A 13,367-nucleotide genomic window follows, 5' to 3' on the forward strand; every position below is an offset into this window, starting at 1 on the left:
ATTACAGGCAGGAACCACTGCACCCCACCTAAAGCACTACTCTTAATCACCACAGTGTGCAACTTTGTTTTTTTAAGTATACTCAGGTAACCCAGGAGTATCATTTTGAGACCCAGGTATGTGTACTGTATATGTGGCCTAGTTGTGTGCTCAGGTGTCTATGGATGGTTCTGTCTGCCTTTGTGTGCCATGCAGGTGAGAAAAGTGAACAAGAAAAGTAGTGGGTCTGAATTACAGCTCCAGGGCAGGCAAGGATAGACACAGGTGAAATTTAGAGTGAGAGAAAAAGAGCTGGGCTCCCGGAAGGACCCTCCCTGCCCCATCCTCTCCCTTCAACAATGAGTGTGGAAGGGGATGAAGAAAGAGAAGCTAAAGGTTCTGTGAGCCCCTCAGAGAGAGAATCCAGAGCCAGAGAGGATGGCCAGTGGCCAATGGTGGGGAAGGGAGAGGAGACGAGAGAAATTCTGAGAGCGATGGAGGAGAGGACTCCCATTGCAGGCTCCTAAGCGGAGGAGGGATGAGCTGGGATAGAGGAGGGGAAAGAGGGAGCAAGAACTGTGATGGGAAGAGAAGAGACAGCTGGGGAGGGGGTGGAGAGAGGGGGTAGAAAGGAAGAGGGACATATGGGAGCCTCTTCCCCCATGCCCGAAAGCTTCTCCCATTTATTATGTCCGGTAGAGGACAGATGACAGTAACTCGTGAGGCGGCTGCTCCCAGCACAACGCCTGTGCTCTGCCCAGAGGCCCCATCTGCCCTCCCCTTAGGCTGCTGAACTGGAGGACTGGGTTACCATGGAAACTGTGAGACCTGGATAGCCACAGACAGGCCGAGCTGGGCCACTGAGGCTTCTGAGTTTGGTGGTGGTGGTGGTGAGAGGGGGAGGATCCATCTGTTCCAATGCCTGCCCCTCCACCCCATTTCCATTGGCTCTCCATAACAGATGTGCCACTCAGCTCCAGGTGGGGACTTCCCTTTTTCTTGCGCTCTCTCTCTCTCCCTCTCTCTCCCTCTCCCACACACAGACACACAAACAGCAGCCTGAAGCAGGGATAAAGAATGAACACTTCTTAAATTGCAAGAACATTTAGCTTATTGCATTAGAATTCTGCCTGGACTTCAAGTTTAATTCACAAAAGCTGCACGCTCTCAGCAAATTGTCATCCCAGGAGAAGTCTCACCTCAGCCCTCAGAGAGGTGGGAGGTGGCAGGAGCACCCTGTGCAGGTCTGGAGGCCCAGACAGCCTGGAGGGAGCTGCCGAGGACCCACGTATGTGCTCACAGAGAAGCCAGGCTTCCTCGCCTGGGCTGTGCATCCCCTGCCTAGGCTGCAGCTGGGAAACTGCAGCAGGATAGGAGGTGCCTTTGGCGAGACTGTCTTGGGGACTTCTTGGGGAGACCACCGGGACTTCCATACTGGGGAGATGCCAGAACTGGAAAGGGAGCAGCAGTCGTCCAATCCACATGAGAATTAGATGAAGTAACACAAGTCCAGGAAGCAATTGATTTGCTCAGGGTGACAGGGGGATCCCATGGAAGAGCTGGGACTAGGACCCAGGTTTCCAGACTTCTGCTCACAGCTCTCTCCCAACCCACACCAACAACCCCCAGAGCTCACTCTTCAGGCCTTTGCTGCTCTGAGCCCTGAAGGCCACAGGGTTGGGCAGGGAAAAAGCATCTCGGATAGAGGTCCTAATCTATCTAGTTGTTGGATATTGAAATCTTGAAAATTCTGTAGTGCTAAAATGGGGAGGTTACAAGCTTCAGAATGAAAATACAGCCTCATTGCTAATTACAGCTTTAATGTGTTACAGGTTGAAAACCCTGAATTAAAAACTAAACTGAGGTGGGAGCTGCAACCCTCCTCCACCTCCCATTCACTGTGTCACCACACTTCCACCCCCCAGTGCCTGGCACTGGTCCCTGCAGAGCTCAGCGTGCTAGTCATGTGGGCTGGGTTTCTGTGTTCGTAAGGGGAGGGGACCCCTCTCCAGAAAATGACCAGCATCTAAATTCGGGCATGACTTGAGGACCCAAAAGCTTTGGGGATATTTGCGCGGTCATACAGGGCGTGGCTAGGACCAGAAGGCGCTCTGGTAACGATGCAGAGAACCGTGCAGCCGCCTCCTGGGCGGTGCCACCCCATCCAGCCCCCACTACACCACAAGGTGCTCTGAACGGCTCAGAGGAAGAGGTGGGAGGGGTCCCCGGACCCGGGGCCGCTCGAGGTTAGCCGGTCACAGCGAGCCTTGTAGAGATCGCGCTCCCGGGCCAGGCGGGCCACCTCGGCCCGCAGCGCGTCCAGCTGGGCGGCCAGGCGGGCGCGCTCGGCCTCCAGCCCGCGCCGCTGCTGCAGCCGCTTAGAGCGACAGGCCTGCGCGTAGCCGCGGTTCTTCAGCGTGCGCCGCCTCTGCTTCAGCCGCAGCGCCTCGTCGCGCCCGCAGCCCCGCAGCTGCCGGTTTAGCTCCCGCACAGACATCGAGACCAGCGCCGCGTCGGAAAACCGCTCTGCCAGCTGCGGAGGGAGAATGCAGAAACCGGGTCAGCGCCAGGTCGCACCCGGCTCTGCCCTGAGGGCCCGACGCTACCTGGTTCCGCCCCGGGACAGCCCCGCCCCGGCTCCCACCTTCACCGGAAGGCTCGCCCTTCCACGCAGTCTGTTTCAGTCCAGACCCCGCCCCAGGCACCGACGCTCCGCGGGCCCCCCAGCTGACCGTTGCTCCAGTCAGGCGGGCGCCCCACGGAGCAGGGCCGGCCACGGTCAGGCGAGCCCGTCGCGCACCTAAACCCCGGGCTCGTCTCTGGGATCCCCGGCATCCAGCTCCAGGCCCGGGTGTGTCCAGTGGACCCGCACCCAGACAGCCCCCAACCCTCCAACGCGCTGCGTTTCCCTGTCCTGAAGCCTGCAACCCGGTGACCCTCACAGGATTTGGATTACATCCTAATGCCCGCAACACCCCCATCTGTGTCTGTAATTAATAGGATGAGTCCCAATCCTTCCTGAGAAGGTTGGGGGCTGGGAAGCACGAAGTCTTGAAAAGGCCAATCTAAACCAGTCTTAACCCAGCTCCACTCCACACATAACCCTTTCCCTGGTTTCCACACACCGTGTATCTGTTTACCCCCCGGAGTCGCCCACTCCCCAGCTCAATTCTTCCCTTTGGATTCTCTGCTAATCTTATCTTCTCCCTGCTCCTCCTGGTTCAGCCTACTCATTTCTCTCCATTTTAAGAAAAGGGGGAGAAGCAGAATGTAGTTTGCTCGATCTGATTGCTTTCAAGGGACCTTCTCCCCTTCTCCTGCCCTCTGTCCCCTGTCCCAGTCCATAACCCCCTCTGGGAGCTCCCCTTCCTCTCTTGGGCAGTCCTCCTTCCTTGCCCTGCCTCCCCTCAGGCCAGCTTGCTGACCACTCACCTGGACGTGCTGGGCTCCTGTCTCCTCTGGGCTCCCTGGGTAGTAGCCATGGGGCCCATCAACAGGGACTGGGCCCTGACCCTGCAGCAGCTCCATGGCCTCTTCAGGACTCAGCCCCAATGCCTCCCCAGCCCCCAGCTGCTGCTGCAGGGTAGCCAGCCAGTACAGCTCCTCCAGGCCTGGCCGGGTGCCCTCGGTCGCCCCCACCATGCCTGGTTCACTGAAGGTGGGTGAAGGAGGCACTGAGCTGTAAGGTGTGGAGCCCAGTGAGGCTGTAGGGGGGCCAGGTCGGCCCTCAGAGGGCTCCCGCTTTACCTCAAACTTCATCAAGTCAAAGTCATTGACATATTCCATGGCCAGGGGGCTGGGGGGCAGGGCCATTCTGGAGCTGGGCTGGGAGGAGTGCACCTGCAAAGAGGAGGAGAGGTCTGGAGCACATGGAGGCCACCTGCCATCCCCTCTTCACCAAGTCCCTCTTCCCTCAAAGCCCAAGTGCCCTGGAGCAAGAGTTTGGGAAAGCCAGAGGGATGGTGCAGCTCTGTTCACTGCAGAGTCCCCACCAGGCTGAAGAGTAACCTTTCAGAGGGCAGGGGCTCCTGACAGGGGACAAGCAGCTGAATTCCTGAAGGAGGAAGAGGACAGCACAGCCTCTCACCCCACTGATGCCTCAGGATCTATGAAAAGCAAGAGCAGTATGGCAGTGCTCCCAACCCTAGTGCTGAGACATGCCGAGAGGTCTGTCATCTCAAGAGGCATCATTCCATTTCCAAGTCATTTTTTTAAATTGCTTAATTAACTGTGACAGAGTGAGTGTATATTTTAGGACAGTGGGAAGGCATGTATGCTGTGAATTTTAAGAGCCAAGGATAATGTGTTCTTATAGCTCTTTGTCTCTCAAAGCACTCAGGGAAGTGCCTTGCCTATAGAAGACCCTCAGTGTACATTTGTTCTATGGATTAATCAATCAATGAATCCCTTTTGTAGGGGCAAGAGGCTTTATATGGAAAAAAGAAAGGTCCTAGAATTAGTTCTAGAAAGATCAGAATCAACTGGCCACCATCTTTCCTCAAGGCCAGTCTCTCCAAGGGGAACGGACCAAGATCGATTTTCCTTCTATTCAGAACTTGTTACGTTGTGTGAACTTGGCAGATCACCTTCACCCTTCTGACCCGTTTTCCCTTCTGTTCAATGAGGGCAGTTAGACTTTGTAACATATACCAAAGAGTGTTCTCTAGAACACTGATTCTGAACAATACCTATGAAGAGGTCTGTGCTCAGATAACTTTGAGAAATGTTGCCTCCTATCCCTACCTCTTACAGATGCACATAGCACAAGAGCATATTAACCTGAGCGATCCTTTAGTAAACCGTCTGTTCAAGTTCAACAAAAAGTGTCCTAAACTTATATCACCAAGGAACTCTCCTGTCTGTTATCAATCATGGGGCACATGTTCACCTGAGGAACTTCTGGCTGGGTGACCTCAGATACCCTTCCCAGCCTTGAAGTCCAAGCTCTAGTCCAGCTCCCAATTCCAGTAACTCCCACCCCACCCCCAGAAGGTGCGCGGCATGGAGTGTTCATCCCCAGGGCTTAGACTTCGGCTCCTTCTAGATGCCCCAAGCCTAGGTAGCCTTCTTTCCAACCACATCTCAGACCCCCAGGCTCTACCCAGAGAGGCAAAGAGGAAGACCCAGGCCTCTCTCTTCCTGTTCCAGGGCAGGGTTGCTGCCCTCTCTATGGAACCTGTCACCCTTGAGAGGACAGAGGGGATGGAAACAGACACAGATTAAAGGAACTGGGTCTTGGCAGAAAGGAGATGGTGAGACACTGAGAGAGGTATCCAGAAAGAATTGGATGTACAGAAGGAGTAGTGGGGAAGGTTGTTTATCTTTCTGACGTGATAGCAGTGAGGGACACAGGCCAGTCAGGGTGGGAGTGGAGTAGGGTACCAAGGTGTTAGGATTCTTGAAAACAGACAACAGAGAGCAGGTGTTAAAGAGGAGGTTCTAGGTGAGCGGCCTGACACCCAGGCAGGCCCTGGATATACTCACTTCAGAAATGGCCGAGAGGATGTGGTCAGTGCCAGAGCCAGACAGGCACAGCTTCCCAGGAGACTGAAGGCTCCATGGAGCAGGGCCTGGTGCCTCTGCTCAGCTCCAGGGGGCTGTGGGCACAGAGCCCAAAGGGCATTCTTAAAGGGCCAGCTCTCTGAGGTCATCTGTGGTCCTGAGGCCTCCAACCAATAAGGTAAGGAGATCATTTGCATATCTTATTGGCCTGGGGTTGGGGGAAATGGAGAGAGAGGAGAGTACAAGTGTGCTTATTCTCAAAGAAGGAAAGGGAGCATCTTCCCCAACAAAGCTCCTCACTGATGATCCGACTCCCAAGTGCTCAGTTTCCCAGTTCGGACAGAAACATGGGTCTGAACCACCACCCCTCTATGTGAACACAACCCTCAGCCCTAGCCATGCATAGCCTGGGACTGGAAAAAGAGGACCAGACAAACTCCCAGCACCCCCACCTTCCAAGGTCCTGCAGCCCCTCATCTGTCTTTGGAGACTATAAGCTCTCCCATGCCCACTCTCACCGGGCCTATTGGATCTGTTTCCTATTTTCAAGAATCCTCACATTTCTACCTCTGCCCCATCTTCATGCTGACTGGTCTTATGCCCCTCATAGCCGTCGCATCAGAAAGGAAAGCAACTTTTCCCACAGGGGATCTCCAGGACTTGACCACCATATTTTGTCCCTCCCATTCTTGCTGATCCAGCTTGGGAGAAGGAGTAGGAAAAAAGAGAACAGGGAACTCTGTTCCTTCCTTCTGGGCCTCAAGGGACATTGAAATCTAATCACCACCAGTCCATCGGAGACACTTTTGTAACTGGCCTCATATGCCCTCTGCTTTCTCTCACCTTTTCCCTGTGTGTGTCTCTGCCCCTCTCTCCTCTCTCACTCATTCTAGTTCCCAGATGGCTGAGGGGTGACCTACATTTTCAGCCTAATCCCCTAACACCTCTTAGAGCTATCATCCCTGAGTAGGAGTGGGAACAGGGATACTAGGAATTATCCAAGGAGATGTTTAAACCTGTCCGAAGCTGTTTAAATAGGGTCTATGGAGTTAAAGGCCACTTCCTACCTTCTGAGGCCACCCAAATACTCCCATGGGGTTAATAGTTCCTCTTTCTCAACACAGAGGCCTGGGTGTCCATCAGACCCCAAAGGTCATCACTTATAAAACTTAACCTGGTCCCAGCCTTAGATGTTGGGGAAAAGCTGGCAGATACAGATTATCTAAGAAGGTAGTTTCTGAAGTGTGGTCCCCAGAGCAGCAGCATCCATATCACCTGGGAACTTGCTAGAAATACATGTTACCTGATCTCACCTTAAATCTACTGAGTCAGAAACTCCGGGGGTGGGGCCCAGAAATCTGTGTTTTAAGGCCCTTCCAGCAAGTCTGACATGCTTGAAAGTTTAAAGGCCAGGCACGGTGGCTCACGCCTGTAATCCCAGCATTTTGGGAGGCCAAGGTGGGCGGATCACTTGAGGTCAGGAGTTCAAGACCAGCCTGGCCAACATGGTGAAACCCCATCTCTACTAAAAATACAAAAATTAGCTGGGCATAGTGGCAGGCACCTGTAATGCCAGCTACTCCTACTGAGGCAGGAGAATCACTTGAACCTGGGAGGCGGAGGTTGCAGTGAGCCGAGATCGTGCCCCTGCACTCCAGCCTGGGCAACAGAGAGAGACTCCATCTCAAAAAAAAAAAGAAAAGAAAAGAAAGAAAGTTTGAGAACTGCACAGAATGCCTGCAGTCTACCCAGCTTCCCTGGGGAGGCATGTATATATGTCTGTCTGTGCATGTGTATGTGGTCTCTCCTACCATGCTTTCCATACACATATTGGAAAACCTAGATCAGATGACATCACTCTCTTCCCACACCTGGGTTTCTGTTTTAAGGAGCAGAAACCATCGTCACCATTCAAGCTTCTCTGTGTGACTGCCTGGATCTACTGCTGTTTTCTCAAAAGAATAAAAAAGCCTAAGGCCTAGGAACCAACCACAAAATGGGAATGAGGATCATGGAGAGGCAGGACCCCACACACATGCCCATGGAATGTAGCTCTCTAAAGTGGACACCCAGGAAAGAGACTCTACAATTTCCCTGGTTGAAGAAGGAACGGGAAGTGTTGAGTGCAGCCCCTTTTTCATGCCTGCTCTGGCCTGGCCAGACACTTGCCCCCAACCAGCAGCTGTCAGGTCTGCACTGATCCTCTTGTTTACTGGAGGGCTCAAAGGAGAGGTGGGAGGGCTAAGCTGCTAACGGGCTAAGGGAGTCAGACTAAACAAGCTCAGGCGAGTTGAGCTGCTTGGGGCTCAGACCAGGCACCACTAAACCAGGGAAAGGAGTTGGGGGAGTGAGGGTTGGGCCCAGTCTGGGCCAGAGGAAAGGACCAAGGGCACAGAGAGGAGAGTCTGTGGCAGTCAGTGGGGACCCAGAAAGCAGAGCCCATCTCCCATATCCACTGGAGACTGAGAAATGAATACTGAGACTAATGGGCTCAAGGACATCTAGGGATGAAAAAGATGAAGCCAGTGTGACTCCAGGAATAATAGAACAGAGGAAGGAGACTAAGGAGGCAGTAGGTGTAGATGTGAGATAGAGGACAGGACAAGTCAGGGTCTCCATGGGGATTTGGATTAAAGGAGACAGAAAGATGTAGGCACATGGACAAGATGGATAAAGAAAGGAAGTCTTCCAGGAGAGGACCAAGAAGGGAGTAGGGGACAACAAGGACTAGAACAGTAAGAGTGGTAGAAGGAAGGGACAGGACATAAGATTGGGGACCAAGACCTAGACACCAATACAAAGAAACAGACACATAGGCCACAGAGGAAGAGCAGTAGCCAAAGGACAGAAAGGTAGCAAGATATAGATGGAGTGATATTGGACCATGGGGAAAGAGGGGCAGGCAGGCAAAGGGCCTGCAGGAGTCGGGTAGAAAATGAAGAGGAAGGAGAGAAAATGAGACAGTCAGCATTCCAGGATGCTACCTCCTCTCCTCTGTCCTGCACTCTCATTTTTGGAACCCTGAAAGACTGGTTCTCATTCCTAGTTCTGGCTCATGGTATCTAGATCTTCAGTAATAGATCCAAATCCTCAACCTCTTCTTCGTGTACCTCCTACATTCTTTTGAAAAATGCATATTAAACACCTATTCTGCACCACATCCTGAGTAAGGCATTAGCGACCCCTCAGTAACTTACACTAATACCAGCCCTGACTTCAAGAAACTTACAGACTGATGAAACAGAGAAACATCAAATTATTGCCCTTTGGCTGGGTGCAGAGGCTCATGCCAGTAATCCTAGCACTTTGGAAGGCCAAGATGGGTGGATCGCTTGAGCCCAGAAGTTCGACACCAGCCTGGGCAACATGGCAAAACCCTGTCTCTACTAAAAATACAAAAACTGAGGTGGGAGGATCAGGAGCCTGGGGAGGATGAGGCTGCAGTGGGCCATGATGGTGCCACTGCACTCTAGCTTTGGAGACAGAAAGAAACCCTGTCTCAAAAAAAAAAAATAAATAAATTATTGTCCTTAGGCCCAGGCAGGAGTGGCCCCTGCCCTGGGCCCTGTGCTTTAGAAGGCTCCACTCTGGCCCTCCTCTGGCTATGTCCCACCACATGGGTGAGGAGTCCAACTATCCTCTGCCCATACCTTAATCCTCTCAGGACCACACTCCAGATAGCTAAGCATTCCCTGTCCAAAAGGCCCAAGCCCACTCCTAGGGCCCACGTGAACCTCTTCCCTGGGTTTGCCCTCCCACGGCTGGGCCACATGACTGGTTCACACATTCTGAGGTCAAAGGGTAGACAAGGGGTAGCTGCTTGCAGGAGGCTGTGGACAGACTTGGGATGGCCTGATGGGAGGTCCACATGGTTCCACACAAGGCCCCTTGCAGTCCAAGATGGTGTCAGGGGTAGGAGGCGAAGTGGGCCCAGCTGAGGGCCAGTGGCCAAAACTACATCCCCCTACACCATCACATTCTGGTGCAGAACCCTGAGGATTCCAAATAAAATACAAATCTGAACCTGGCCTTCCAGGCCATTGTGAAGTATGTATTTGTCAATATATTTGTCAAGGTAGAAGAACAGAATATATTTTGTGTAACAGTTTGTTAGCCTGAATTATACTTTTTTTTTTTTTTTTTTTTTTTTGAGATAGCTCTGTCGCCTTGGCTGGAGTGCAGTGGTGTGATCTCGGCTTACTGCAACCTCTGCCTCCTGGGTTCAAGTGATTCTCCTGGCTCAGCCTATCAAGTAGCAGACATGCACCACCATGCCTGGCTAATTTTTTTTTTTTTTTTCACAGAGTCTTGCTCTGTCCCCCAGGCTGGAGGGCAGTGGCGCGATCTCGGCTGACGGCAAGCTCCGCCTCCCAGGTTCATGCCATTCTCCTGCCTCAGCCTCCGGCTGGAACTACAGGCACCCGCCACCATGCCTGGCTAATTTTTTTTTTGTATTTTTAGTAGAGATGGGGTTTCACCGCGTTAGCCAAGATGGTCTCGATCTCCTGACCTCGTGATCCGCCTGCCTCGGCCTCCCAAAGTGCTGGGATTACAGGCATGAGCCACTGCGCCTGGCCTAATTTTTGTATTTTTAGTAGAGACAGGGTTTCATGTTGGCTAGGCTGGTCTTGAACTCCTGACCTCAAATGATCCACCCGCCTCAGCCTCCCAAAGCGTTGGGGTTATAGGCATGAGACACTGCGCCCGACCCTGAGTTATACATTTTAATCTTTTTTTTTTTTTTTTTTTTGAGACAGGGTCTCGCTCTGTCACCCAGGCTGGAGTGCAGTGGTGCAATCATAGCTCACTGCAGCCTTGAACCCCTGGGCTCAAGCTATCTCCCACTTTAGTCTCCCAAGCAGTTGGGACTACAAGTGCACACCACCATGCCTGGCTACTTTTTTATTTTTTGTAGAGAAGAAGTCTCACTGTGTTGTTCAGGCTGGTCTTAAACCCCTGGGCTCAAGTGATCCTCCAGCCTCTGCCTCCCAAAGCGCTGGGATTACAAGGCATGAGCCGCCACACCCAGCCCATTTTAAATATTTAAACACAAGGTTTGAGGGCCTCTATTTGTACTCCTGCCGCAGGTCCTACATATGTTAGAGATGTGTCTACATAAAAACAAACCATTTAAACAGAGATGAATGTGCTATGAAGAAGAAGGGCAGGGTGCTATGAAATTTTCTTCCACGAAGACATACTCTAATACAAGGCCAGAGGGGATGCATCACAGGGACAGGTTGCCTAAGAAAGTCATGTTAAACCAAGACTGGTCAGGTGAATAAGAAGTGACCCTGCCTGGAGGTGTGGACAGGGTGGGAATTCCAGGCGGCAGAAACAACATATGCAAAGGCTGTGAGGCAGGAAAGATGTAGACATGTTCACAAAACTGAGAAAAGATCCATGTAGCCAGAGAGTAGAAAGCCTGGAAGGTGGGAAGAACAGTGATAGCTGAGGCTGGAGAAGTCAGCAGGGGCCAGATCATGCAGAGCCTGGGAGGTCACATTAAGGGTTTGGGCTTTATTCTAAGAGCAGGGAGAAGCTACTGAAGGGTTTTCAGTAGAGACATGATGTGATCAGATTTGTGTTCGGAAGGGTCACGTATGTCAGCACTTTGTGTTTGTGGAGGAAGGCAACAATGAAATAAGAGTCAGATTAGAGGACTTATGCCGTAACCAAGTTGAGTCTGGGGAATATTTGCAACTGGAAGCACACTCTGAGACAGAAACTTGTGTGCAGGTGGTTTACTCAGGGCGGGGGGGGGGGGCACGGGGGGGACTTTCAAAGAAAGAGTAGCAGGACCCAAGAGAGGGAACAGTTGAATGGCACTGCAGTTGTAATCAGCTGAGCCTAAAGAGCTCTGGGGCTGGGATGGACCTTCAGAGTTGTCCCAAACTGAGACAAAGGGCTAGGCCTCTGTACTTTGTAACAACCATTCATTGGATACATACTGCCCCCAGGAAGCAGGCATTGCATTTGGTGAGACAGCTCCCTTTGGCCACAGATAGTGCTCAAGGAAGTACTCAGCTGTGAGCCATCAGCAGCCAACACTCAGCAGCTGGAACAATGAGCATCATGATCCTGAAGCGGGAATCGGGGCTGCACACCACAGCATCACTACTCAGGGGCTGTGAGACTTCAAGGATGAACCCAGAGGCCCCAGAGAGGACAATGCAGATCACACTCTGCCCCCTGGTGGTACTCCTTGGACATAGGGCCAGCTGGTGGGCCAGGTTCTCCCGGCAGGGAACTAAAGAAAAGTGTGTGGCAGATAAGGGGAAATGAGCAGTGCAAGGAAATCTGCACGTGAGCCCCTTGCTCTATCTGCCTAAAGCTAGAGAAGAAAGTAATGGTGGGGAAGAAGAATTCAGAAACGTGGCACTCATTCATTATTTTATTCAACCAACTTTTATTAAGTGCCTGTTATAGGCCAGGTACTGCTAGGAACTAGGAGAAAAACAAGACTGAAATCATCACTCTAGTGAGGATTACAGAGATATAAAAGTAACTACAGTATAGTAAAGTACAAAAATATAGGCATATACATGGGATAGAAGCAACACAGATGAAATAGATGTTCATTCTAAGGGACGAACAGAAAAGGCTTGTGTGTGTGTGTGTGTGTGTGTGTGTGTGTGTGTGTGTGTTCGAGACAGAGTCTCACTGTGTTGCCCAGGCTGGAGTGCAGTGGTGCGATCTCGGCTCACTGCAACCTCCGCCTCCCGGGTTCAAGCAATTCTCCTGCCTCAGCCTCCTGAGTAGCTGGGACTACTGGTGTGCGCCACCACACCGAGCTAATTTTTGTATTTTTAGTAGGGACGGGGTTTCACCATGTTGGCCAGGATGGTGTGTGTTTAATTTGAGTGCAGATGCCCAGAAAAAGTTCACAGAAGTGCTCTGGAAACTTCAGAGTTCTGTACGTAGGAGAAAAGGAGGCAAGTGGGGATGTGGGGGTGACAACATTAGATAAATAGGAGTCAGATTATGAAGGACATAAGATACCATGTGATGGAAAGAGCCTGGAAGAGATTTTAAGCTTAAGAGTGATATGATCTAATTTTTAATGGTAAATCAAGGGGACAGTATAGGATTTATAGGGAGAGGGGGACTTGGTAATTAGAGTCAGAAAGATATGGATTCAGATTCCATTTCTCCTGCTAACCATTTGTGTGACTTTGAGCAAATGACTCTTTTTTTTTCAATATACACAAAGCAATTTTATTTGTATGTACTTGTGGTAAACAATTAGAACATTTCATTCATAATAGCATAAAAGTATAAAATATTCATGAATAATTTTTTTTCAGAACAGGAATGGAAGTTTATTAAAAAGCTTTAGAGCAGGAATGAAAGAAAGGAAAGTACACTTGGAAGAGGCCCAAGCAGGCATCTTGGAGGTCAAGTGTGGCATTTGATCTTTGATTTAGGGTGTTATATGTTGGCATACTTCTGGGGTCCTGCCTCCCTTTTTCCTTGATTCTTCCTTTAGGGTGACCGAGCAAATGACTCTTTAAGCCTGTGTCCACATATGTAAAATATAGTTGTGAAACAGAATGAGATTATGCATGCAGAGTTGCTGACACAGAGCCTGGCACCTACTGTCCATAGCATAAACATTATTCTTCTCTCTTAACTTTCCAAGTGGATTTGCATGCATAGTGTGGGGAGTGGCTTGTTAGGGAGAGGGGTTGGTGTTTGGAGAGGCAGGAGTCCAAGAAGTGCCTTAGAAGCTATCACCTGAAGCCAGGTGAGAGATAAGCCCTGAACTAAGGCCCTGGCCATGGGGATAGTTGCAGACTTGAGGGCTAATTGAGAAGTACAATTCCAAAGGTCCTGGCATCTGATTAGCTATGGAGGATAAGAATAGTCTAGACTGATTCCCTTTG

At 51.1% G+C, this 13,367-nt stretch overlaps 1 protein-coding gene across 3 annotated transcripts in view; it reads right to left on the reverse strand.

Annotated features, from left to right (window-relative positions):
- Positions 1-1,050: 1,050 nt before the first annotated feature.
- The window catches only part of NRL (neural retina leucine zipper), a 33,028-nt gene continuing 20,711 nt past the window's right edge, over positions 1,051-13,367 (reverse strand). The window contains exons 2-4 of one of the 3 annotated variants that reach the window (XM_003809083.6): positions 5,464-5,689; positions 3,412-3,819; positions 1,051-2,512 (exon numbers count right to left, since the gene is read on the reverse strand). In XM_003809083.6, the coding sequence (XP_003809131.1) occupies positions 2,180-2,512; positions 3,412-3,792 (714 nt within the window). In that variant the 5' untranslated portion in view covers positions 3,793-3,819; positions 5,464-5,689 and the 3' untranslated portion in view covers positions 1,051-2,179. Of the gene's footprint in view, positions 2,513-2,711; positions 2,977-3,411; positions 3,820-5,463; positions 5,690-13,367 lie in introns of those variants that run through there. The other 2 variants (XM_008961226.4, XM_055097381.2) reach the window with 2 other exon arrangements.

This window comes from Pan paniscus, chromosome 15, assembly GCF_029289425.2.
Source record: "Pan paniscus chromosome 15, NHGRI_mPanPan1-v2.0_pri, whole genome shotgun sequence".
NCBI classification, from domain to species: Eukaryota; Metazoa; Chordata; class Mammalia; order Primates; family Hominidae; genus Pan; species Pan paniscus.